General features: G+C 37.9%; 1 protein-coding gene across 1 annotated transcript; it reads left to right on the top strand.

Annotated features, from left to right (window-relative positions):
- The first annotated feature begins 1,419 nt into the window (after positions 1-1,419).
- On the top strand, positions 1,420-25,976 carry Su(fu) (suppressor of fused). The gene is made up of 9 exons (XM_068381936.1): positions 1,420-1,685; positions 4,451-4,543; positions 13,607-13,785; positions 14,533-14,761; positions 16,099-16,261; positions 19,095-19,261; positions 20,445-20,573; positions 21,595-21,802; positions 22,319-25,976. Exons 1-9 carry the CDS (start codon positions 1,528-1,530, stop codon positions 22,388-22,390), a joined length of 1,398 nt encoding a protein of 465 aa, XP_068238037.1. The 5' UTR covers positions 1,420-1,527; the 3' UTR covers positions 22,391-25,976.
- The last annotated feature ends 54 nt before the right edge of the window (positions 25,977-26,030 follow it).

Raw genomic sequence — 26,030 nt, 5'->3', positions numbered from 1 at the left:
GCAAGATGCTATTAGCCCAAAGCCTCCAACAGGGAAAAAGCCCAGTGAGGAAAGGAAATAAGGACACAGATAGAATAGTGTGCCTTTAAGCAAGAGAACTCTAACCCAAGACAGCGGAAGACCATTGTACAGATGCTATGGCACTACCCAAGACTAGAGAACAACGGTTTGATTTCGGGGTGTCCTTCACTTAGAAGAGCTACTTACCATAGCTAAAAGAGTCTCTTCCACCCGTTCGAAGATCACTCCACTACTTAGCTACAGTCGGAATTAGACTAATAAAATATTTTGTTGTACTGAGGCTAATGAAAGAAGAGTCGAGACTATAAGAATTCTCTTCACTTGGTGCATAATATAGTCTGGCAATCTTGAAAGCGAATGATGATCAGATTATGAAAATTCTGATACAGACACAATGATCTGATTGAACGAAAGTGCAAAGGAATTTAATAGGCAGCAAGTTTTAAGCAAATCACTAGACAAACCTGAATATATTTGATGATAGAAACCTTAATGTATTTATTAGAATATATTTCTCTTGGATTCTGCTTCTCGGCGTTCACTTGGCCAATTACCAACATAGATTAAAATGCTGTTGACTTGTGAACATAAATACATTTTCATGAACAGAATGTCAGGGGCTGAGTAAAGTCACGACTGTGAGACGCCCTTGGCACTCTCATATTTCTATATCCTTTTTTGTTTAATAAAATATCTAGAGCCATGAATTCAATATCGTATTTACAAATTTTTACTATGTGTTTGGTTGTTTCTTAATTTCCAAGTAAATAATTTTAAAACCTATTTATCATCACAGTACAGTAATATGATATTCTTCGTAAAATCCATAGTTTCTTTAATTGTGTCCATAATTATGTGGTCTATTATAAGTAAAAAAACAAATTACAAATTATGAGTTTATCCTCGCTGAGAAACGTATGAGACGCTTAAATATGTTTATAAAGGATAGTCTTAAAATATCCTACAGCATGTGAGGCTATTTTCAGACATCCGATATGCACTTCAATTTAAAATTAGATAAATAAAAATAGAATAACAGAAGTAAAAACGAGATTGACCTAAAATATATGGTAATACAAAGTGTTGTATTTTACTAGTTGACAGCACTGATTAAAGTTGTTTATAATAATATTAGCAAAAAAATCAGCCTTCTGAAATTAGTAGATTAGAGAATTGGTAATGTTTCTTAGTAAATTTCCGTGGCATCCTGTGATTTTTAAAGGCAATTAATTGGTTATAAGTCATATAGAATATATTAGATTTATATAATTTAGATTATTGATACCATTAATTATGCTTTAGTATATACTTAAATGAATTCATAAATAAAACACTACTAAAATGTTACTATTCCCAGCAGTTCACAGAGCGTGGAAAACGTAAATAAATTGCTGGCAGAGGAAGAAAGTTGTCTACTTATTTTAAGGATCTTGACTGTCCTGTAACCCAGGTGCCGAACCCGTCTAAATTTCTTTCTGACAGTTTTGTAAGGATCCTTTATCTGTCATGGAGTGGAAAGACGGCCAGCCTGGACAAGGGCAAGGAGGAAATGGGGAAGCCCCTGGGCCAATTCCTGCTGGTTTGGAGGCCCTTTACGCTGCTTGTCGGAAAGTTTATCCTGATCAGGCCAACCCCCTTCAGGTTACCGCTCTTGTCAAATATTGGTATGTATATTTAGCCATAGACAGGCGACTGGAGAATAGTTTCAGTATATTTACTGGCTATAGGAGGCGTCTAAGTAGCTGTTTACAATTATTTTAATATAGATTTATGTTAGTTTAAGCCTTCAGACTGCCAGCCGATTTTTGTTTTACGGTAGACTTCGACTAGAATTAACCTAGCCAAAGTTAAAGTAAATTAGGTGTTTACGGAACAGACGGTGTTCTCAAGTATATATGATAGAATAAAAGCTTTAATGAGTTTCATAACCTGTTTATTTCAGAAATTTTGTTCGCTAATTGAGGTCCCCAATTTATTGAAAGAGGTATTGTATGTCCTAACGTAGATACTCTCTCAGTAACTACGTCAGCATGTCATTAGGGAGTGTTGAGTTTATATATATATATATATATATATATATATATATATATATATATATATATATATATATACAGTATATATATATTAATGTGTGTGATTTAACCTTACTTTAATGTGACGCTAGAAGTAGTTTTATTTACAAAATATCATCTCCAAACGACTAACGTTGCGTTGAAAAGATAATTTATCTACCTAATCATCCCTAATAATGGAACCCAACATCAGTGTGCAAGGGTATAGGGTGGTTCGCTGACTGAGAAAGTCCCCAATCCGTTGTTAAGGACACAAATATGTAGGTCAGGTTAAGTTGGAGGTATCTTTATTAGTACATATCCCGGTAATTTTCCTACAATATATTTATGACATCGGTCGACGTAGAGAAAGGGATAGCTGATTTTTGTATCCAATATATACTGTGTTAAGGGAAGATTAAATACATTACTAACGGAGCATTTCCAGGCAAAGTCGATTGGAAAGAAGATTGTGTACAAAAATATATGCAAAGAATTGAAACCATATTAACTTAGTCATGGTAGCAGGTGCATGTACCATTCTACAAATTAGTCTGGACGTGATGCCTTACTTTGGGTCAGTGGGAAAGTAAGATGTTTACAAGTGATGGTGCATGGGTAAAGATTTACCCAAATAACAAATAGGAGTGCAATATAGTAGCCATACTGGGAATTTCTTTGACCAATGGTACAGCAGTATGTTAAAACTGTAGTGTATGTAACATCAAATTGGCCAATAAGAGTGAAAATAAGTCATATTTATGAATGGCAATTTTAGGAACACTACCCTAACAAAATTTGGTACATCCTACCAGAGTAACTAGACTAGTGGGTTTTGCCAGATTCTTGTAACTCTTCTCCTTGTCATCCTTACTCCCTTAAACTTGATGCAGATAGCTAGTGTCATGTCCTTGTTTAGTGCATTTACTTTTAATTGTAAAATAGCATAGAGATACAGTACTGCACCACTGAATCACATTTTGAGACACTTTTAAGGTGCATCTGAGGGATCTGTACTTGATTGCACTCTGAAAAGAACTAAGAACAAGGTGGGGAAAGTTTCAGGTTGACTATGCGACAGAAACCAAACAAAACTGAAGTGGTCATTTTCCCAAGAAATCTTCCCCGAAGACTGAGCTACGACCTTAGAGCGTGGCTTCGTCAGTGCAGGTCACGTGTAGTTGACGGTTGACTGAGGCTTGGTCATGCCTTGGTCTCCCATGGTTGCACATGGTTGAGGAATGGTCTTGAGAAAAAGATCACAGGGATTTTCCCTGCGACCACGGGAAAACCAGAGTTACGATCACAGTTGTGCGAAATCACGTGCGATTTTTCCAGATCATACTTAGCAAAATGTCCACATAAAATATCAAGTAGAAAACTATGCAGGTAGCAATTGAAGGGTCATTGCTATGAACCTCAAGTATGTTTACTTTATACTGCACTTTATTAAATTGTAGTGACTTTTTAAGTCTTGTGTATCAGCAATGATAAATTCTTACCAATTGTGCTTTTTATTAGGTACTTTTATATGTCTAATAGGAAAAGTAATTACAGTTTTTAAGGGTGCAGTATTACTTTTTTTGTAATACTGTACCAGCGCTAGGCATATATGTGTACGCTTTTTTTTTTCACTCATATGGTATCTAACAGTTGTTTGGAAGACCACAGTTGAGTTGTGCCTCGTTTTGGGTCAATGAAATTTACGTTTCAGACAGCAATAACCTACGAAAATGCCAATTGCTGACTGAAATTTTGGCGTGTAATAGCGCTCAAAACACAAGAGAAGCTGCTGGAAGACTACTGTACAGTATATGGTTCATATGCTCAATTACTGTATATACAGACAGAGTAAAGTAACAGCAGATGATAAGACAAAAACAAAAGGAAACATCCTTACTCTAGCTAATGTAGGACACTATATCCTACCATACATTACTGGAAGTTTTGTCCTTCCTGAATCTCCCCTTCTCAACCCAACCTTATACAATCTATTGCTTCCTTGTTCCCGTGGATTCCCATAACCTTTCTTACAAGTTATGCTAGCACTGTGTCTGACTTATCTGGAGGACCACTCTTTAACCTTAGTCAGTTTTAGGTCTAACTTATTTAAGGCTCAGGAAGTTGAAGACTACAGTAGTTTGTTGATAGTTATAATGTATGAACTGTGCAATTAGCATGAAAACTAGCATTCACTACAGTGTAATAGTGAAATTCTGTTGTCTTGATGTTTTGGGTAAGGCATTATCTTCACTGTAGGTTACCGCTTAATAGTAGGGAGTTGGACTAACTTTAGAATGCAGATTATTTCTCATGCAAATGTACAAGTACTAAATGTTTATATTGATGGAGAACATTTTATATTTTTTCGTATTCAGGTTGGGTGGCCCTGATCCTTTGGACTACATCAGCATGTATGGCAATCCAGGTGATGAAAAATTAGGGATTCCTCCTCACTGGCATTATGTGAGGTAAGTATGCTTGGTATTTGTCATCCAGCGAATGATAATAAATATCCCAAGAATTCTACTTGATTGTAATACGGTAGACTCCTGTATTAGAGAATGGGAACATATTTCTTTATGGGGTATAGTGGAGTCACGTTATCCCATTTGAAAGAAGGTACTTGGGGAAAGATAATACTGTATAAATATTTAGTGTCAAAAGAAATAGAAAGGCTGTTTAATTTTAAAGTTAACCACATCATCATATATATTTTTTCCTTGGGTTTTCCTTACTGGGTTAGACATGAAATATTTACTGTACTTCCTTCTGTCCTGTACTATTTTTGCTTAAATTCCTGTCGTGTCTAGTTCTTCATTTAGTCAATTTTTCCATGATTTGGGTATTCTTACCAGGCTCCATCCTCCTACTTCAAAATTAACTGCCTCTCGAACCAACTGCCACTCACCCCCTCTCATCACTAGTCCAAAATAATTTTTATCATTGAGACGTCATTTTTTCTGTCTTTGGTCACCACAGCTGACTGTTGCCAACTCATTTGTAATATGATCTTTTCATTACTCTGATAAAAAATGTTAAACAACCATAAAAGAAATGGTACAGGCCTATTAAACTGATTATAATTTTTTTTTGCTCTACCAATGAGAGATATTTGTACACTGTACCAGTCTAGCTATTTGTAGTTGTTACTACCCTGTACTACTATTTTCATTGCTCTTACGACTGCTTCACAGTTCAGTTTGTCCCCTAGATAACTGAAATACTTCACTTCTAAGACCTCCCCCCCATCTATCACAGTAGGTCTCTTCTCTTCAATCTCTTCACTGTCAGCTCTTAATTTTCATACGTCGGAATCATTTAATTAAATGTTTTACAATTTAGAGGACTTTTTGTGACAGCCTCTTAAAATTTTGGAATCCAGTCTTGCAGAATTTTTGTGATGTTAACCCTTTTACCCCCAAAGGACGTACTGGTACGTTTCACAAAAGGCATCCCTTAACCCCCATGGACGTACCGGTACGTCCTTGCAAAAAAATGCTATAAAAATTTGTTTTTCAATATTTAACTTAGCCGGTGATTATATAAGCTGCAGCTCTGCTGCTCGACAGAAAACTCTACGGAAAAAATCCGCCAGCGATCGCTATGCAGGTAGGGGGTGTACTTCAACAGCGCCATCTGTCGTGCAGGTACTCAGTACTCATTGTAAACAAAGAACTCAATTTTCTCTCTGTCGTGCTACCGGCAAGACCTACTAATTCGCTGTTGCTAACTGGATTTGTTTTCACAACTATTTGGTGAAGTACACTTTTCTAGTTTTGAGCTTTCGCTGTGCAGTCTTTCTCTTCAATAAATCCTTGCATTCTTTTTTTGATATCGGATTATTTGTTGATGACTTTGGATAGTTTTTGAATTCCCCTTTGACCAATTCAAAATGGCTGACCCTTCTCAAGTCCCAAAATTCAGGAAGTGTAATGCTAGGGACTGTTCAAGGCGTCTTCCGAAGGCCTCTATCGATCCTCACACCGTTTGTTCCAATTGTCGGGATAAAACCTGTCAATTGGAAGATCGATGTGAGGAATGCGTTGGGCTTTCGGAATTCGATTTTATCGAATTCCAAAAATATACACGTAGGCTAGAGAGAGATAGAGTCAGGAGAAGTTCATCTCGTTCTGTTGATTTTTCCTCTCCTCTTGCCCCACAACCTATTCCTTCCCCTGTAGTGGTTGCTCCTAATCCCCCTTCTGGCACTCAGGAACCTTCGATGGCTGATATGATGCGTGCCATCCAAGCTCTGGGTGAGAGAGTTGAGTCCCTGGCTAGTGACCGTAACCAGCTCATGGCGGACGTCAAGGAGCTGAAGTGTAAGAGTGCAGTGGGAAGTGAGTGATAGTGTTGTGGATAGTGTTGCGCTTGAGGGTTCGTCTGTTCGTGCCTGTCGTCCTCCTAGTCCGGGACCTCTTGCAAGCTCCCAAGTCCAGGGGAGAAGCAATGTCGTACGACCAATGGGTTCGAGAGGCTTTAATCAGCGAACAGACGTTCCCTCCGTGGTTTCGGGCGTATCTAACCAAGATCGCCCCACCCACACAAAGACGAGAGAGCCCATTTATTCTTCGTCTGCGGAAGAGGTTTCTCGCAAGAAACCATGGACCAAGGTCTCACGACCGCTTAAGCGCAAGTCGGTCCCTTCCGCGCAAGTCCAACGGCCCAGTTGTAGCCACTGGGTCAGTTCGGACTCGCTGCAGTCTTCCGATGACTGCTCACCTCCTAAGAGAGGCAAAGCGGTACCGCCGCAGACAGTTACACCGTCTGTTGCCGCACCTGCTCCTGCAGACCCCAAGTGGTCTTTGCTGCAGACCATGCAGTCACAATTAACGTCTCTGATGCAGGACTTTCGTGCGGAGAAGGTTGCTGCTGCACCAGCCTCTTGCCTACAACCAACCACACACTCGGTTGTGCGTCCTGTGGACGCTGAGGCAACCTTCTTGCGCACTCCAGTTGAGAGAGTTCCGCCACCCATGAGTTCCAATGTACCCTGCCAGCCGCATGTTGACGTTCGGCGACGCACGGAGCCTTCCGTTGACGTTCGCGAGACACAACAACAGTCAGAGTTGTTTTGTTTTGACGCGGTGCGTCAACCTCCGCAACCCAGTGTGGTTGCCACTGCTCACCCGCATCAGGCTAGACAGTCTGGAGTAGACGCTGTGCGTCCCCGCGCTGCTATGGTTGTTGCCAGCTCACAGACTGGGCAACAGTTCCATGACGTTGCGTCCGGTTCAGTCACGCGTGCACCCGTGCGACCGGACTCGGCTAACCAGCCGTTACCTACTCCATTGCCGCTTCCTCCTCAATACTCGGATGATGGACTTTCGGATGATGATGGTGCCGCTCACGTTGATGAACCACATTCGGACCTTGACGAGCCTAAGTCCACGCAACCCTCTTTGGACTTTAGAAAAGTTCTAGCTCTGTTCAAAGAGATGTTTCCGGACCAGTTTGTGTCTGTGGCTCCGCGCTCTCCTCCGTCAGAGTTTGTATTAGGTATGCCGTCATCCTCGCCTGCCTTTACTAGACTCGTCCTCGCACGCTCGTCCAAGAGAGCTTTACGAGTGATAGGAGATTGGATGCAGTCCAAAAAGAGTCTAGGGAAGACAGCCTTTATGTTTCCCCCTGCTAAACTCTCTTCTAAATCGAGCGTCTGGTATGCCACGGGAGAAGTTCTCGGCTTGGGAGTTCCTGCCTCTGCCCAGGGCGACTTCTCAAGTCTGGTAGACTCTCCCCGCAGGCTAGCCATGAGACGCTCGAAAATATGTTGGTCATCTTCGGACCTATACCACCTTTTGAAAGGGTTATTTAGAGCCTTTGAGGTCTTCAACTTTTTAGACTGGTGTCTGGGAGCTTTAAGCAGGAAGATCTCTCCGTCAGAAAAGGAAACTTCCTTGCTCCTCATGTCCTGCATGGACAAGGCCATACGTGACGGGTCTAGTGAGCTTGCTGCATCGTTCGTATCCGGAGTCCTCAAGAAGCGTGAGAACCTTTGCTCTTTCCTGTCAGCTGGAGTGACACCTTGTCAAAGATCCGAACTTCTGTTTGCTCCTCTATCTAAGTGCCTTTTTCCAGAGGACTTGATTAAGGAGATTGCTGCTTCTTTGATACAGAAGGACACCCATGACCTGGTTGCGTCCTCTGCCCGCAAAGCCACCCCTTTGCCTACCTTGTCAGCTAGACCAAGGATGGACACTCCAGCGTCCCGATTTATTCCGCCCTTTCGTGGCAGAGCCTCCAGCAGAGGAGGTGCTCGTGCCGAAGGGAGACGTGGGAAGAAGAAAGGAACCAAGTCCTTTAAAGGCAGAGTCTGACTGCCAGCTTCTTCAGACAGCAGTGGGAGCCAGACTCAAGAACTTCTGGCAGACCTGGGAGAAGAGAGGCGCAGATGCACAATCTGTGAAGTTGCTCAGAGAGGGGTACAAGATCCCGTTTGTACGAAAACCCCCTCTAGCAACGTCTTCCATCGATCTCTCTCCCAGGTACAGAGAGGAAGACAAGAGACGAGCATTGAAACAGGAGGTGTCTCTCTTACTAGAAAAGGGAGCGGTAGTCAAAGTCCTGGACCATCAAACCCCGGGCTTCTACAACCGTCTCTTCTTAGTGGCAAAGAAGACAGGAGGGTGGAGGCCGGTGCTAGACGTCAGTGCGCTGAATGTCTTTGTCATAAAGCAGACGTTCGCCATGGAGACCACAAAGTCCGTTCTAGCAGCGGTCAGAAGGGAAGACTGGATGGTCTCTTTAGACCTAAGGGACGCATACTTTCACGTCCCCATCCACCCAGACTCCCAACCTTTTCTGAGATTCGTTTACGAAAAGGTTGTCTACCAGTTTCAAGCCCTGTGCTTTGGCCTAAGCACAGCTCCTCTTGTGTTTACGAGGCTGATGAGGAATGTAGCCAAATTCCTTCATTTAGCGGACATCAGAGCCTCCCTCTATTTGGACGACTGGCTTCTAAGAGCTTCTTCCAGTCGTCGCTGTCTGAAGGATCTAAAGTGGACTCTAGATCTGACCAAGGAATTGGGTCTCCTGGTCAATATGGAAAAGTCTCAAGTGGTCCCATCCCAAACTATTGTGTATTTAAGGATGGAGATTCACAGTCTAGCTTTTCGGGCTTTTCCGTCGGCCCCCAGAACAAGTCAAGCCCAGTTATGCATCCAGAACATGCTGAAGAAGGAACGATGTTAGGTCAGGCAGTGGATGAGTCTGATAGGGACACTATCATCCCTGGAACAGTTCGTATCGTTAGGAAGACTACACCTCCGTCCTCTTCAATATCACCTAGCTGTTTACTGGAAAAAGGACAAGACGCTAGAAGCGGTCTCGATCCCCATTTCCGAGAAGATGAAGTCTTCCCTGACTTGGTGGAAGGACAGTATCAGCCTCAGAGATGGTCTGCCCCTGGCTGTTCAGACTCCCAATCACGTTCTCTTCTCGGACGCATCGGACACGGGCTGGGGCGCGACATTAGACGGTCGGGAATGCTCGGGAACTTGGAACTCAAAGAACAATGCATATCAACTGCAAGGAGCTACTGGCAGTTCATCTGGCCTTGAAAAGCTTCAGGTCTCTCCTTCAAGGCAAAGTGGTGGAGGTGAACTCGGACAACACCACGGCTTTGGCGTACATCTCCAAGCAAGGAGGGACACACTCTATGACGTTGTACGAGATCGCAAGGGACCTCCTCACCTGGTCAAAAGATCTAAACATTTCACTAGTAACGAGGTTCATCCAAGGCAACTTGAATGTCATGGCAGATTGCCTCAGTCGGAAGGGACAAATCATTCCAACAGAATGGACCCTACACAAGGATGTGTGCAAGAGACTTTGGGCCACATGGGGCCAGCCTACCATAGATCTCTTCGCAACCTCGATGACCAAGAGGCTCCCAATATATTGCTCACCAATCCCGGACCCAGCAGCAGTTCATATAGATGCCTTTCTCCTAGATTGGTCACATCTAGACCTATATGCATTCCCCCCGTTCAAGATTGTCAACAAGGTACTGCAAAAGTTCGCCTCTCACGAAGGGATAAGGTTAACGTTAGTTGCTCCCCTCTGGCCCGCGAGAGAATGGTTCACCGAGGTACTTCGATGGCTAGTGGACGTTCCCAGAACTCTTCCTCTAAGGGTGGACCTTCTACGTCAGCCACACGTAAAGAAGGTACACCAAGGCCTCCACGCTCTTCGTCTGACTGCCTTCAGACTATCGAAAGACTCTCGAGAGCTAGAGGCTTTTCGAAGGAGGCAGCCAGGGCGATTGCTAGAGCAAGGAGGACATCCACCCTTAGAGTCTACCAATCGAAGTGGGAAGTCTTCCGAAACTGGTGCAAGTCAGTATCTGTATCCTCGACCAGTACCTCTGTAACTCAAATAGCTGACTTCCTTTTATACCTGAGGAAAGAACGATCTCTTTCAGCTCCCACTATCAAGGGTTACAGAAGCATGTTGGCATCAGTCTTCCATCACAGAGGCTTAGATCTTTCCAACAACAAAGATCTACAGGACCTCCTTAAGTCTTTTGAGACCACGAAGGAGCGTCGTTTGGCTACACCTGGTTGGAATTTAGACGTGGTACTAAGATTCCTCATGTCAGAAAGGTTCGAGCCGCTACAATCAGCCTCCTTTAAAGATCTCACTTTAAAGACACTTTTCCTGGTTTGCTTAGCCACAGCTAAAAGAGTCAGTGAGATTCACGCCTTCAGCCCGAACATCGGATTTTCATCTGAAACGGCTACATGTTCTCTACAACTTGGTTTTCTAGCCAAAAACGAGCTACCTTCTCGTCCTTGGCCGAAATCGTTCGATATTCCAAGCCTATCGAATATGGTTGGAAATGAACTAGAAAGAGTCTTATGCCCTGTGAGAGCTCTTAAGTTCTATTTAAGACGAACTAAACCTTTACGAGGACAGTCAGAAGCTTTATGGTGTTCAGTTAAGAAACCATCTTTTCCTATGTCAAAGAATGCTTTATCCTATTTTATCAGACTGTTAATACGAGAAGCTCATTCCCATCTGAGTGAGGAAGACCAAGCTTTGCTGAAGGTAAGGACACATGAAGTTAGAGCTGTCGCAACTTCAGTGGCCTTTAAACAAAATAGATCTCTGCAAAGTATAATGGACGCAACCTATTGGAGAAGCAAGTCAGTGTTCGCGTCTTTTTATCTTAAAGATGTCCAGTCTCTTTACGAGAACTGCTACACCCTGGGACCATTCGTAGCAGCGAGTGCAGTAGTGGGTGAGGGCTCAACCACTACAATCCCCTAATTCCATAACCTTTTTAATCTTTCTCTTGAAATGTTTTTATTGTTGTTTTTGGGTTGTCCGGAAGGCTAAGAAGCCTTTCGCATCCTGGTTGATTTGGCGGGTGGTCAAATTCTTTTCTTGAGAAGCGCCTAGATTAGAGGTTTTGATGAGGTCCTGTGGTATGGGTTGCAACCCTTCATACTTCAGATCCTAGGGGTCGCTCAGCATCCTAAGAGGATCGCGAGGCTCCGTAAGGAAGACGTACTTAAAAAGGCAGAGTAATTGTTCAAGTCGACTTCCTTACCAGGTACTTATTTATTTTATTTTTGTTATTTTGATAACTTCTAAAATGAAATGAAAAATCCTTAGCTCATAATAATGTACAGTGAACCCTCGCTACTTCGCGGTTCGACCATCGCGGATTCACCGCTTCGCGGATTTTTTCCATAACCCATATATATACAGTAATATATATATATATATGTATGCATGTATTTATGTATATATGTAGGTATGTATATGTGTATACATATAAATATATATATATACACACATATATATATATATATATATATATATATATATCTATATATATATATATATATATATATATATATATATATATATATATATATATATATATATATCTATATATCTAAAGTAGGAAGATGTGATGTAGTTCTAAGGGAAAAGTATGGGAAATATGTCTGGGTAATAAGCAAAGCTCTACCTCCAGTTTGTTTCTACATTATGATCAGAGATAAATGTAAACAAAACATTGGTTGCCATTTTTTATCGTGCTTTTTAGCATGTTTAGGAAATGCATGATATAAAATCACCTTTAATATTTGTGCCTGTTTTAGTTTAGGGTACTGTAGTACATGCATTAAGTGTTCTGTACATTAAAGGGTAGTTTGTTAACAGTACTACGTACAAGGGAAGGTTTTAAAAATCTGAATATACATGTTGAATAAATAGGTAAATATGGTGTCACTACTTCGCGGATTTTCACCTATCGCGGCCGCGACTGGAACCTATCTACCGCGATAAACGAGGGTTCACTGTAAACATTTATTGCTGGTCTCTACCCACCCCCCTGGGTGTGAATCAGCTTATATAATCACCGGCTAAGTTAAATATTGAAAAATGTTATTTTGATAATAAAATAAATTTTTGAATATACTTACCCGGTGATTATATATTAAAGGACCCTCCCTTCCTCCCCAATAGAGACGCAGTGGACCGAGGAGAAAATTGAGTTCTTTGTTTACAATGAGTACTGAGTACCTGCACGACAGATGGCGCTGTTGAAGTACACCCCCTACCTGCATAGCGATCGCTGGCGGATTTTTTCCGTAGAGTTTTCTGTCGAGCAGCAGAGCTGCAGCTTATATAATCACCGGGTAAGTATATTCAAAAATTTATTTTATTATCAAAATAACATTTTTTCATATTTTTTTTATAATTTTTTGAGAAAATTCAGGCATTTTCCAAGAGAATGAGACCAACCTGACCTCTCTATGACAAAAATTAAGGCTGTTAGAGCAATTTAAAAAAAATATACTGCAAAATGTGCTGGGAAAAAAATAACCCCCTGAGGGTTAAGGGTTGGAAATTTCCAAATACCCCGGGGGTAAAAGGGTTAAGTGGAAAACAAACCTTATGATTAATTTACTTCTAGATGAGATTTACTGTAAGTACATGATTAAAGCTGTACTGTACTGTACTTAATTCTAATCATCTTTCTGAAGAAATCAAGTGTGTAGTACTTACTTGTGTGTTAGCAACAGTTTGAAATTTTTACAGAAGTTTTTTGATAGATATTTTTGAAAATTAGCCATGTTTAGTACTTTGTCCATTTTCTATGCATGACTGGAATTATATTAATTACCTCCAACAACGAAGTTTGAAGGAGGTTATGTTTTTGCCCCTGTTTTTATGTTTGTTTATTTGTGAACAGCTTCCCTGCCACAATTTTAATTGTAAAGGAATGAATCTTACATGGATTAACTGTTATGTAAAAAGCTGGAATTACAGTAATTAAATTTTGGAAGATAAAAGTCAAAGGTCAAGGTCACAGTCAAGTAAAATGTCCAATTCATGTAATCAACCATAAGTTTTGACATCGTTGTCACAGAGACTTCAAACTTGGTTCATATTTGAGTGTATGAAAATCCACATCAATTAATACTTGTCAAGGTTAAGGTCGAGAAATAAGCTGCCGTGGTGGAGGTCTGCGCCCTACTGAGTGCCCCTCTAGTTAATTCTCTTTTCTTTTCAAGTTTTGGATGCTCAGACCTCCATGGTGACGGTAGAGTTCACGAAGTAACGGGACCAGAAAATCCGAGTGGATTTGGCTTTGAGCTGACTATGCGTCTCAAAAGAGAACCAGAAGAAAAAAGTCCTCCCACATGGCCAGCGGCGATTATGCAAGCCCTTGCCAAATACGTTTTTCAGTCTGGTAAGTGCTTTAGATTTTGTTATACAAGTTGAGATATATCTGTATGAATAGTATTTACTTTTATATTGTATGTGCGTGTATTCAGTTTTAAACTAGGTCTGTCTAAAAGTCACACATGGGTTCTTGTTAACCCTTTTACCCCCAAAGGACATACTGGTACGTTTCACAAAACCCATCCCTTTACCCCCATGGACGTACCGGTACGTCCTTGCAAAAAAATGCCATAAAATTTTTTTTTTTTCATATTTTTGATAATTTTTTGAGAAAATTCCAGCATTTTCCAAGAGAATGAGACCAACCTGACCTCTCTATGACAAAAATCAAGGCTGTTAGAGCAATTTAAAAAAATATACTGCAAAATGTGCTGGGAAAAAAATAACCCCCTGGGGGTTAAGGGTTGGAAATTTCCAAAGAGCCTGGGGGTAAAAGGGTTAAATTTTTTTTTATTATAGTTTTCTTATAGAGGAGGGGCACAGACAAAAAATGTAATGTGTTTTGTTGAAGGGGAATTGGTTAAAAGCTTTTGAAGAAGGAAAATTAAAAATGATGTTGGGGTAATGTTTTGAGGTACTGTATAGAAAAAAAACATACCTGTAGCCTTTTATTAATAATAGGACAGTATTTGATAGCTCTGTAAGGGTTTTTGGTAAGATGTTGTAAGCCTAACACTGAAATAAAGTTTATTTATGTTTGTATAATTAACAGCCTTGAAATAGCAGAAACACTCTATATTCAATTACCAAACAGAATCTACATTATGCGTTGGTGACCACGTCTCCTGGCACTGTCCCCTCGACAACAGCGAATCGCGCGTCCAGCATATGTTAATGGGCGAGGACCCCGAACTGGGCAACGTGGAAACGCCCAATGGACCCGTCCAGTTTGTACAAATTGTTGGCGTAACGACAGAAGAGTTGAGAGCAGCTCAACACTGGAATGGATTAGGGGTCATAGACATTATCAAGAGAATGCCTGGGTGAGTGGATATTTTTTATGACTTCTTTTCAGAAGGTCCTCAAGTTACGAATTTGATTGGGTCCAAGAAGCTGTTTGTAAGTTGAATTTTGTTAAATTTTTCCGTAGGGTAGGCCTAACCTGAATCTCATGCCTAGATTTCCATCTACAAAAGATAAATAATCGGGTTTCATATGAAATAGATGTCAGGTTATTACAAATGTTAATTTGCTTACTGCATTGAAACCCTTTCACCCCCAATGGACGTACTGGTACGTTTCACAAAACTCATCCCTTTACCCCCATGGACGTACCGGTACGTCCTTGCAAAAAACTGCTATTTACATTTTTTTTTTATATTTTTGATAATTTTTTGAGAAATTTCAGGCATTTTCCAAGAGAATGAGACCAACTTGACCTCTTTATGATGAAAATTAAGGCTGTTAGAGCAATTAAAAAAATATATACCGCAAAATGTGCTTGAAAAAAAAAAAAAAAACGCCTGGGGGTTAAGGGTTGGAAAGTTCCAAATAGCCTGGGGGTAAAAGGGTTAAATGATACAGTATAATGTTTTATTATAGTATTACTTCATCTTATCTATGTTATTTTCAGCTGGATTTGTGTTTGTATCTCTGAATGTGTTGGATGACTATGTTATGAAAGTCAAAATCTCTTACAGTTCCTACTTCAAATTTTAGTTCGGACAAACATTATGCTTATTCTGTGTTAACTTATCTGGTAATGTCAGTTGCTTCAGGGTTATTTGAATTAGCCTTTTTATAGCATCTCGACATACAGTATATTGTACAGTTATGTCATGTTATTGAGGTATGATTGGGCATTTTAATTTTCTTCTTTATATAAGTGTTGTATTAGTGTCTTAATTTAACCAGTATTTCTAACAATGATAGCAAGAATACTGCATTATCATTCATAATTTTCAGAATATTTTTATACCTAATTGATACTATAACCTTATTGGATTGCCGATTTCTAAGAGCCAAGATGTACATTGATCAAATTTAAGATTCATATATAATAAGTGAATTGTGAAACAAGGTCATTGTACTTGTCATGTGAAGAGAATATTTTGGGATAATCATATATTATTTTACTGAATTTTATAATGGAAAGGTTCAGAAAAGTGAATAATTTGTATTAAAAATTACCTTTCCTTTAATCTGCTTTAAAAAAAATGGCATGTGACAAGCTTGCAGTTCCTCCCTCTCAATAAATCTTACAGATATTTCAACAAAATGTTTGTTATTCTGATGTAATCATATGTGTATACACCAGTAGTAGTTTAAAATCCTAGATTTTTAGTTTCTGGATGTTATATAATGATGTGGTCTTTCACAGCGCAGGAGGGCTATGGATGGTCACTGATATGCGCAGAGGAGAAAGTATTTATGAACTAGAGCCGTCCGTTGCTGAGGAGATAGAATCTGGCATAGAAAACGAAGGATCTAATTTATCTGGAGTGTCCGCCAGAATAGCGTGGGCGGAAGGAGAACACGAGACGGTGAGTTTTGCTTTTTAACGCAGCTGCTTTGAAATTCTCTAGGGTTAGGTCTTTGCCGATGATAGTTTAACCTGTAATAAAGTTTATAACATAATGTTTAGCTGATATATAAAGTGAAATGTCTTTACTCTTGTATAGAGATAAATTACTGTAAAGTAGCCTTGTTAAATCTTTTTGTATTTTCCTTTTATAGTTTGCTTGGCAAAAGACCATTGGCCTATAACTAAGATGAGGAAAAATTGTTGGTAAGTTCTGAATTTGTAGTCATTCAAGCTTTACAGCTAATGTTGATGTTTCAAGATAGCAATAGAGCTACGGTACTTATATTTAATTTGTGTCATATACAGTAATGCCTCAAGATACAAATTTAATCCGTTCTGGAGTGGCTTTCGTTTCTTGAAAATTTCGCATTGAGAGTCCCGTTGTACATGCAATTCACCTTATTCATTTCAAACCCTACAAAAACACCACATTAAATGTTATAATAAAGCTATAACCACAATTAAATACAGCCGAATACATTTGAATCATTCAGTATACCTGACTTAACTGTTAATACCTGTGATTTAAGTAGTTATTCGAACATAATGCAATAATAAATGGAAAATAATACAATACATTCAGTACAATACTGTTCATATACAAAATATACTGTACTACTGTATTATTATAATTACCCATACTATAGAGAGGTACTTTTTCTATTATATATAAACAACCCGTTTTCTTCAAATGGCTCATATTTTTAACAGTACAATTATTTCATTATTGGGCTGGCTGCCGAATCTCATTTCATTAAAAAAATTTTCGTAATGTGAGGCGAGAAATTCTTTGCATCTCGTTTCGCATCATGAAAATTTTGTATGCAGAAACATTAGTATCGAGAGGTAATTCCAAGGGTTCATTTCTCATTCATTTTTATTCATAGAAAATATATCCTGCTCATGGAATGAAATGTCTCCCTGGTAGAGTGATTTATTTATACTAAATGTTTCAAAAGATTTTATCCTATAGAATTTTGTTCTAATTCAATTCATTCTATATAATATTAGTAATTTTGCATTATTTATTATAAGATGTTCTGAATAAGTTTGGAATTAGCTTGAATGAGCTAACTCTGTTGACATTTTCTCATATTAGCTCGCATATGGGTTGATATCTTTCATATGGAATTATTCCTCAAATAGGCTGTTTATCATAGAAGGTACAGTATGCCAACAAGCTAATGTATAAGGTAAAATGGTTTTTATTACCTTTGTCATCAGTTTATTTCTTAATGTAAATATTCTCTCGTATGGTATGTCAGTGGTTATTATTCGGTGTAATAACCACCGACATAGGCTTGTCTGTTGATGAATATCACTCACAATTTAAGGTTCGATTTGTACAATGGTGGTATAAGATGACCCCCTTTATAGGGGTTAATTTCAGGATTATCATGATTGTGGTATAAGAAGACTCCTCTTTTTAGGGGTGAATTTCAGGATTTAAAGGTCTTCTTATACGTGTAAATGTACGGTAATTGTGAATGTGCCTTAAATGAAAAAATAACAATAATAGCGTTACATAAGACCAAATATACCAGGAGAGTAAGTTGAAACTGTTACTGTGGTGTAAGTGAATTTCATAGCCTCTGTGTAATATAGATATTTGTCTTTTCTATTTGGTATTATGTAACTGTGAATGCTTTTCTGTACTTGTTGTTACATATGAATACTATTACTGTTGTCTTTTCTCTCAAGGCAAAGATACTGTACACATTTTCTATAGCTATGCAAGGAAACAGGTTACAGGGAAATTCATTAAGAGTGTAGCAGTTATTTAAATTTTTTTCAACATTCACTGGTGTCCTCGCATATGGGAAGATCTAACTGAATGGGTCTATTCAAGGTTTCTACATTTAATTGCCTTTGGGCTTTATTTTCTGCCCCACTGTCTTGCCTAAGCAACCCACATTCACTTTTTGTTGGTCTCAAATACTTTTTTTCATCTTGATTTTTGTTTGATGTTAAAAGTAGAAAGGGTATCGAGATAAACATTGGTTTTTTTTTTTTCATTCTAAAACTTGGTTATTGTCACAGCTTTTAGTAAGGTAGGGGTAATATAGGTATTATTCTGAGGTGCTTCTATCATTTACGGCTTTAAGACCTGAAAATAGTTTAGTTGAACTATCCCGTCATTGTCTAATATTACTTTTTTCCATCATCCTCTTTCAGGCACTTGATAGCAGAAAGGTACAAAGTCATTCATGGGTTTTGCAGTTTTTTGTTGTTGAATAAATTTATGCTACTACTGTACCATATACCTTTAGGATTCCATTTGCTTCTAAATAATGATAATAATAATACAGATTGTGTTGATAATGATGATTATTGGGCAACTGAAATATAAACGAATACAATTCCATTTACATGTATATTGCAATGTATGCTTTTTGAGGATGATTTAAAGCACCATACTGGATGGAAATAAGTGTTCCACCCTAACTGGTATCTCTGGAAGAGGCTCTCTGAGGGAGTTTGTTCATTCAAGTGAGATATTATACCCTTCACTGTGACCCACATCTAATCATTCTCGTTTGCTAGTTTTCTCTTCTTCCATCATAATTTTCACTTGCTTAACTCAGGTCTCTTTTGGCATATCTGTCTTGTAATATTTTGCAAAAGGGGAATAGAGTAATCAAAGCTTATTATGGTAAGAATTCCTTAGAGGTGAAGCCCTTTGAGGTCAAAGGTGACTGCACAAACGTTGAACAATAAAGCAAAAATACTTTGATAGATGAGTGGGAATATTTATATTGCCAAGTCCTAAATTGTTCTTCATTTCTTGGCAGGCTCCAACTGTGTCTCAGGTGCCGCCACTTGGAGAGTCAGAAGGGGACCCCTCCGTCAGGGTGACGCATGACGAAAGCGAACAGATAAAAAGCACCTTGCAAAAGGGGCTTTTACAAGGTGCGGGCAAATCAGCCATTAGCCGAGGGGCACAAGACAAGGATACAAGGTATGTTGTGATATTTAAATAGTAGTGAATATATCATCATCATCATCTCCTCTTACGGTTATTGACGATAAAGGGCCTCGGTTAAATTTCGCCAATCGTCTCTCTTTCCCCGAGGAAAGAGAGACGATTGGCGAAAGGAATAAGAAGTAAATATATGCAGGAGTCATATTCTAGAGAGTAATCATGGAGCTTATTGCTAAAATTTCAGTACATCAGTTGATTTACTTTACCTTTTGACAGTGTCTATTGATAATGTACATTAGACCTTCAACATAGCAAATACTTGAGGGTTTTACCCTCTTGATAGCAACAAAGACCCTATCAAAACTTATGATTCAGGGATTTACCTGCAAGATCCACCATGTCTAATAATGTAACTTAGCATAAACTTATCTTAGTGATGTTGGTGATAAATAAAGAAGTTGGTTTATTTGAGAAATTTGTGTTGTTAAATATTTTATACATAATTTTCCTCAGTTTGTGGTATGCATTAGCCTCAGAAGTCTGGAAAGTGCAGAGTTACTGTAGCATTTCTTTCCTACTGAGAGACTCATTTTGTTATTTGTGCAGCTTACAAAATTTACTCTGAACTTGGATGCTTGCAAGGGTTTTATCTCGTCTAGGTTGTAAAGCAACTAGTTTCTTACCGCTAAGAATAAAAACCCATATCTATAGCTCCGCCAACAAAATTGAAAGGAGATTATGTTTTACCCCATTTGTGTGTGTGTGCGTTTGTTTGGGAACAGCTTCCTGACCACAATTCTAATCGTAGAGTAATGAAACTTGCAGGGATTAATTGTTATATAAAAAGCTGGAAATTATTAAATTTTGGAAGGCCAACATCAAAGGTCAAGGTCATGGTCAGGTAAAATGTCCAACTCATGTAATCACCCATAAGTTTGGACATACTGTAGCTGTCACAGAGTCATCAAACTTGATTCATATTTGAGTGAAAATCCACGCCAATTAATACATATTAAAGGTCAAGGTCGCGAAATAAGCTGACGTGGTGGAGGTCTGCGCTTTACCTAGTGCCCCTGTAGTTTTTTCACTTCTATATTTACCTCACCTTGTTGTGACGCTCTCCCTTTACTTGATATAATTTTTAATTATGTGTTGTCAAGACAGTAAGACAGTAATTTTTACTTTTTAGACTAATTTATTCATCTCCACTATTCAACAGTGTTGCTGTAGATGCAGAAGGAAATGCTGCTACGACAGATTCTGCCGAGCTCTTTGTTACTCGGAAGTACGAGTCCATACACCTCACCATAAACCTGGAATCTGGGGCTCTTCTTCCATTAGCTTTAAGGTAAGTGATTAGCTGAGGTTATTGATGTAAATAATGAAAGACTTTTTAGTTGGCCTTTTTATTGTACATCAAGCAATTATTGTGCAAGTAATGTAATTATAAGAGATAGTTATGTTTTTCAAACAAAATTTTTTAGTTCTTATGAGTAAATGAGACGACCAGAAAGACTACAGAAGAAATGTAGTAATAGCCAAAAGAAAAAAGCTATATACCTTGTTACTAGAATACTAGAGTTGTACAATACTGGAATAAGGTACAAATACCAGAAGCTTGTCTTGTTTACTTTCTAGTAAAAGTTACATTATCTGATTGGCAGCAGTCCCAAGTTGCATGAACATTAACCTAAATAGCCTGGCAAATTAAACCAAATTAATACAGCTATTATACTAACATGTATATGTTTACAAAACTGGCATCAGAGCTACATCTAGTTTAGATGTAGGTAATCACAGATTAAGAAATTATTGAAAACATAAGTGAAATAACACGTGGTCCATACTATTCAAAATTTTTATTGTATTCTTGTGTCAATGATTTGGATTGAAAGTGTACTCTAATTTTGGTAGGGTTACGGTTAAATTGTAACCAGATGCTTTTAATTTTGTTTTAAAGTGTTTTTTTATCTTTTTGCCTCAACAGTTAGCTCTAGTAATTGTCCTTTAAGACACTCTGTTATATTTAATCATGGATCTAACTTGATCAAAGGGGTGTAAGAAATTAACTTGAGGCCCCCCAAAAATGGTCCTTAACCTTTATATGCTACAATTGTCAGAATTTGTAAATGAAATTCATAAAACGAGGAGCAAATACCTATGTCATATTAGGTGAGAAATTGGGTGTTTTTGCCAAATTTTGTGTATATTATTAAGAAAAGCAAAAAGTAATCCATTAACTCCCTATGGGAAAAAAAAACATTAATTCAAAATTACTGTACGCTTGAAATGGCTGTTTCAACCATATTAGACAATTTATGCAAAATCTGATTGAAATTCATAATGACTAATTAGAATGATGTTTGTAGGGGTCGATTGAAGCATGGTAGACACTTCACATTCAAGTCTGTCTTAGATGCGTGGGCAGTCACTTTTGTATCCCCAGCTGTCGCAGGTTCCTTCGTAGATTCGGGATGCCCGTATGCTAGCCGAGGTCCGTGGCTTCAAATTCTGATTCCTGATGATTTTCTCCCTACTCTAGTTGACGATTTGTCAGATCTTGCCGATCCTGATGAGGTAATGTTATTAATTTCAGTATTATTATTATTATTATTATTATTATTATTATTATTATTATTATTATTACTAGCTAAGCTTCAACCCTAGTTGGAAAAGTAGGATGTTATAAACCCAAGGGCTCCAACAGTGAAAAGTAGCTCAGTGATGAAAGGAAATAAATAAACGATATAAGAAGTAATGAACAATTGAAGTAAAATATTTTAAAAACAATAACATTAAAACCGATATTTCATATATAAACTATAAAAAGACTTATGTCAGCCTGTTCAATAATCATCATCATTATTATTATTATTATTGTTATTATTACTATTACTAGTTAAGCTACAACCCTAGATGGAAAAGTAGGATGCTATAAGCCCAAGGGCTCCAACAGGGAAAAATAAGAGCTCTTTGGTCTGGTTAGACTATTCATTAACACTAAGGAAAAGCAGTGGTATATACTATACATTAGGTATTCACTAACTTTAGATGAGCAAGTTATCACCAGTGAACAATTCTTTCACTCCTCAGGTTACAATACCCTTAACATTTAGATGGCCTAACAAGAAGCTCTCGATAACTATTGTGGGAGAAGAGGTTTGACAGTATCGTCTTCGGCGAACGCAGACCGTGAACGGCAGCTGTGTCTTGTCTCTTTAACCTGGAAAGAAGGCATCATCATAAAAGAATCCTCAGAACAGTAATTTTTTTTTTGGTTTCAAACAAAAATTGTAATGGATGGTAGATTGTTTGTGTGTAAATGAAATATAGCGAATTTTGACTGCAAAGTACCGCAATCTTTTTCTAGTTTTTGTATTTGAATATTTTGCACTCTTAAAATTTTCCCTTGAGTGATACCATAAATAGAGACTAGAAAACTAATATTTGATTATTAAAGTCTCATAAGGTTTTAATGGAAAAAAAAGATTGCGAGCAAAAATTTACACATAGTACATATTTTCATTGTATGTTAAAACCTTTTGTGTTACCCTAATGCATATGAATTGGATATTAAGCAAGATCTGTTTCAGGTTTTATACATTATGCCTTAAAAAGCAATTGTCATATTTTAACCCTTTTACCCCCAATGGACGTACTGGTACGTTTCACAAAACACATCTCTTTACTTTCATGGACGTACTGGTACGTCCTTGCAAAAAACTGCTATTTACATTTTTTTTTTTAAATATTTTTGATAACTTCATGAGAAACTTCAGGCATTTTCCAAAAGAATGAGACCAACCTGACCTCTCTATGATGAAAATTGAGGCTGTTAGAGCAATTTAAAAAATATATATTGCAAAATGTGCTTGAAAAAAAAAATGCCTGGGGGTTAAGGGTTGGAAAGTTCCAAATAGCCTGGGGGTAAAAGGGTTAAAATCTGTAAATATATTAGTCGAAATTTTTGTAGGAGTGACGATAGAAGCATTTTTGAGTAATATTTTCTGTTATTCTCCCTCATGTATTACCTTGAATTGGTTGTGTGTTAAATTGGCAGTTAAAGATACTCTATATAGTAAGTCGTTATTGCTACATTCTGATTTTAGCATGTAATGCGATTGCAGTAGAAAATTTACGTGCAAATGAAAATGGAGAATCCTTCCTTTTTGGTAGGATTCTATCCCTCGATAGCTTGCAATCACTAATGTCATGCTCTGAATCCAATAACTGGTCTAGGCTTTGAAGAGTTACAGAGAAAGTTTCTCTAAGGTTATTTTTAACCCTTTTACCCCCAAAGGACGTACTGGTACGTTTCACAAAACTCATCCCTTTACCCCCATGGACGTACCGGTACGTCCTTGCAAAAAAATGCTATTGAAAATTTTTTTTGCATATTTTTGATGATTTTTTGAGAAAATTCAGGCATTTTCCAAGAGAATGAAACCAACTTGACCTCTCTATGACAAAAATTAAGGCTGTTAGAGCAATTTAAAAAAAAATATACTGCAAAATGTGCTTGAAAAAAAATATCCCCTGGGGGTTAAGGGTTGGAAATTTCCAAATACCCTGGGGGTAAAAGGGTTAACATTATTTTGGATGTGTGACAAGATGATATACATTACCAAGTACCAAAATTTCATCATAATCTTCCGAACGATAATGCTGATGATGTAGCGCTGTATACATATTTATGAATCTCATATTTGTATGTTACTAGTTTGAAAGGGCTCCAGTTTTTATATTCATTAACTAGTCATGGGTAACTGAGTGTTCATAGAAATCTTTTGAAATTTTTGAACTTCAGTGGTGATGTACTTCTAAGATTTTTTTTTAATAGAGCTTTGATGACATCTAGTGTGTTTAGCAGTACTTAAGAGTATGTTTCTTGAGGGCGATAGCCAATATGATAGATTTAGTGACGTTCATTGTGGTTGAAATAACCTATGTTGTAGTGGTAGCTTTACAGATTAATGTTGTGCAATTTAACATGGCAGTAATTTCGAGATGCAGGAAGAGGGGAAACCACATTTCTAGGCTGTGAAATAAAAATTATACAATAATATATAAAGTTATTAAACTGCTACAAATTAAGATATAGTAAAATTTAGCGGTATTTTCATGTGAATAGCATTATTATGATTACAGTAAAGTATTTTATTGCTAGTAGTAGTAGGATGTTGAACGGCACCTTGCTGTTCGGGGATATTGACAGGAGATATCTAAATGGTGCGAGGCCTCTGGTTGTGATTTATTCAGCGCCCTAGTATTATACCGACACCTTATTAAGGTGAGCGAGCTGGGTTCAACCTTGCATTCCTATACAAATTTTTCTCTGGTAAATTCATAGCAGTTTTTACCTTAGAAATGATGTTAAAGGAGCATTTCACTGGGCGGCACGGGTCTCTCGCCCAGAAATAGATTTTTCCTTCGTCAAAATCCCTTTTTTATTTGTATGACTAGGAAATTTAAAAGCTTAGAATTTGTGAAATTATTTATCGTAAATTAGAAAAACGGTACTTGATTTTGTTAGATACTGCCTAGTGTATTATGCTGCATTCTCGAGCAGATCTCTACTCATAAAGTACTGTATTTTCTGAATAGTTTTGTAAATACAGTACCTTTGACAGGAGATGGCAGGTGTTAAAGGAAATTTTTATCTATAACTTTTTCTATGTGATAAGTCTTTATTTTTTAAAGAAAGTACACTACTGTTTAATTACAATAGCAAGACCTAGTTGTGTTCCCCTAATATTATGTTAGTCAATCTGAAATTTTGCCCAATTATTTTTTTGAAATTTATCGTAAAATTAAAAGTCCTAGATTTGTTATTTCTGTACTCTCCTGGTGTTCATGTACATGCCCACTCTCCCCACTTACTAGAGGATACAAGAGGATAAGGATTAGTTTAAATTTTCAGGCTGAAAGACGAAACATGTTACAGCATACCCAGTTGTTATTATTATTATTATTATTATTATTATTATTATTATTATTACTTGCTAAGCTACAACCCCAGTTCGAAAAGCAAGGTGCTATAAGCCCAGGGCCCCAACAGGGAAAATAGCCCAGTGAGGAAAGGAAACCATGAAAAATAGAATATTTTAAGAACAGTAACATTTAAATATTTCCTTTATAAACTATGAAAACTTTAACAAAACAAGAGAAAGAGAAATGAGATAGAATAGTGTGCCCAAATGTACCCTCAAGCAAGAGAACTCTAACCCAAGACAGTGGAAGGCCATGGAACAGAGGCTATGGCACTACCCAAGACTAGAGAACAATGGTTTGATTTTGGAGTGTCCTCATAGTTTTTACTATTTGCTGCTAAATTGTCTCTCTATTCCAAACAAATCCTAAGATACAGTATTATAAGGAAAAAAAATAGGACATTTTAGTTATTCTGGTAAAAGTCAATAGAAATCAAGCTACAAAAGAGAAGCAATATGAACATTGGGTGGGTATATTAATACAACATTATTATCAAAATAAAAGTTTTGTGTGGTAAGACTTGCATGTACATTTTAGTTGAAGGAACCTTTCTAGTTCCTCTGTGCCATCCTTATCAGAGTTACAGTATATGCCATAGTGCTCTTGTAACCCTAAGAATCAACAGTTTTATTGTGAAAGTATGAATCATGTTTTATTATACAAGAGAACATAGTGAGTTGAATATAATGGTTGTTCACTTATAAAGCCCTGTCCACACGATCGAGTATGCCTGACGGGCAAACAGTGATACCAGACCACAATAGTTAGTAAGAATGAGGGTTAATGACGTCAGAAGCGGGAAAACCACCGACAG

The sequence above is a fragment of the Palaemon carinicauda genome, chromosome 10 (assembly GCF_036898095.1).
Source record: "Palaemon carinicauda isolate YSFRI2023 chromosome 10, ASM3689809v2, whole genome shotgun sequence".
In the NCBI taxonomy this organism is placed as follows: domain Eukaryota; kingdom Metazoa; phylum Arthropoda; class Malacostraca; order Decapoda; family Palaemonidae; genus Palaemon; species Palaemon carinicauda.
This window is presented reverse-complemented; position numbering and strand designations above follow the sequence as displayed.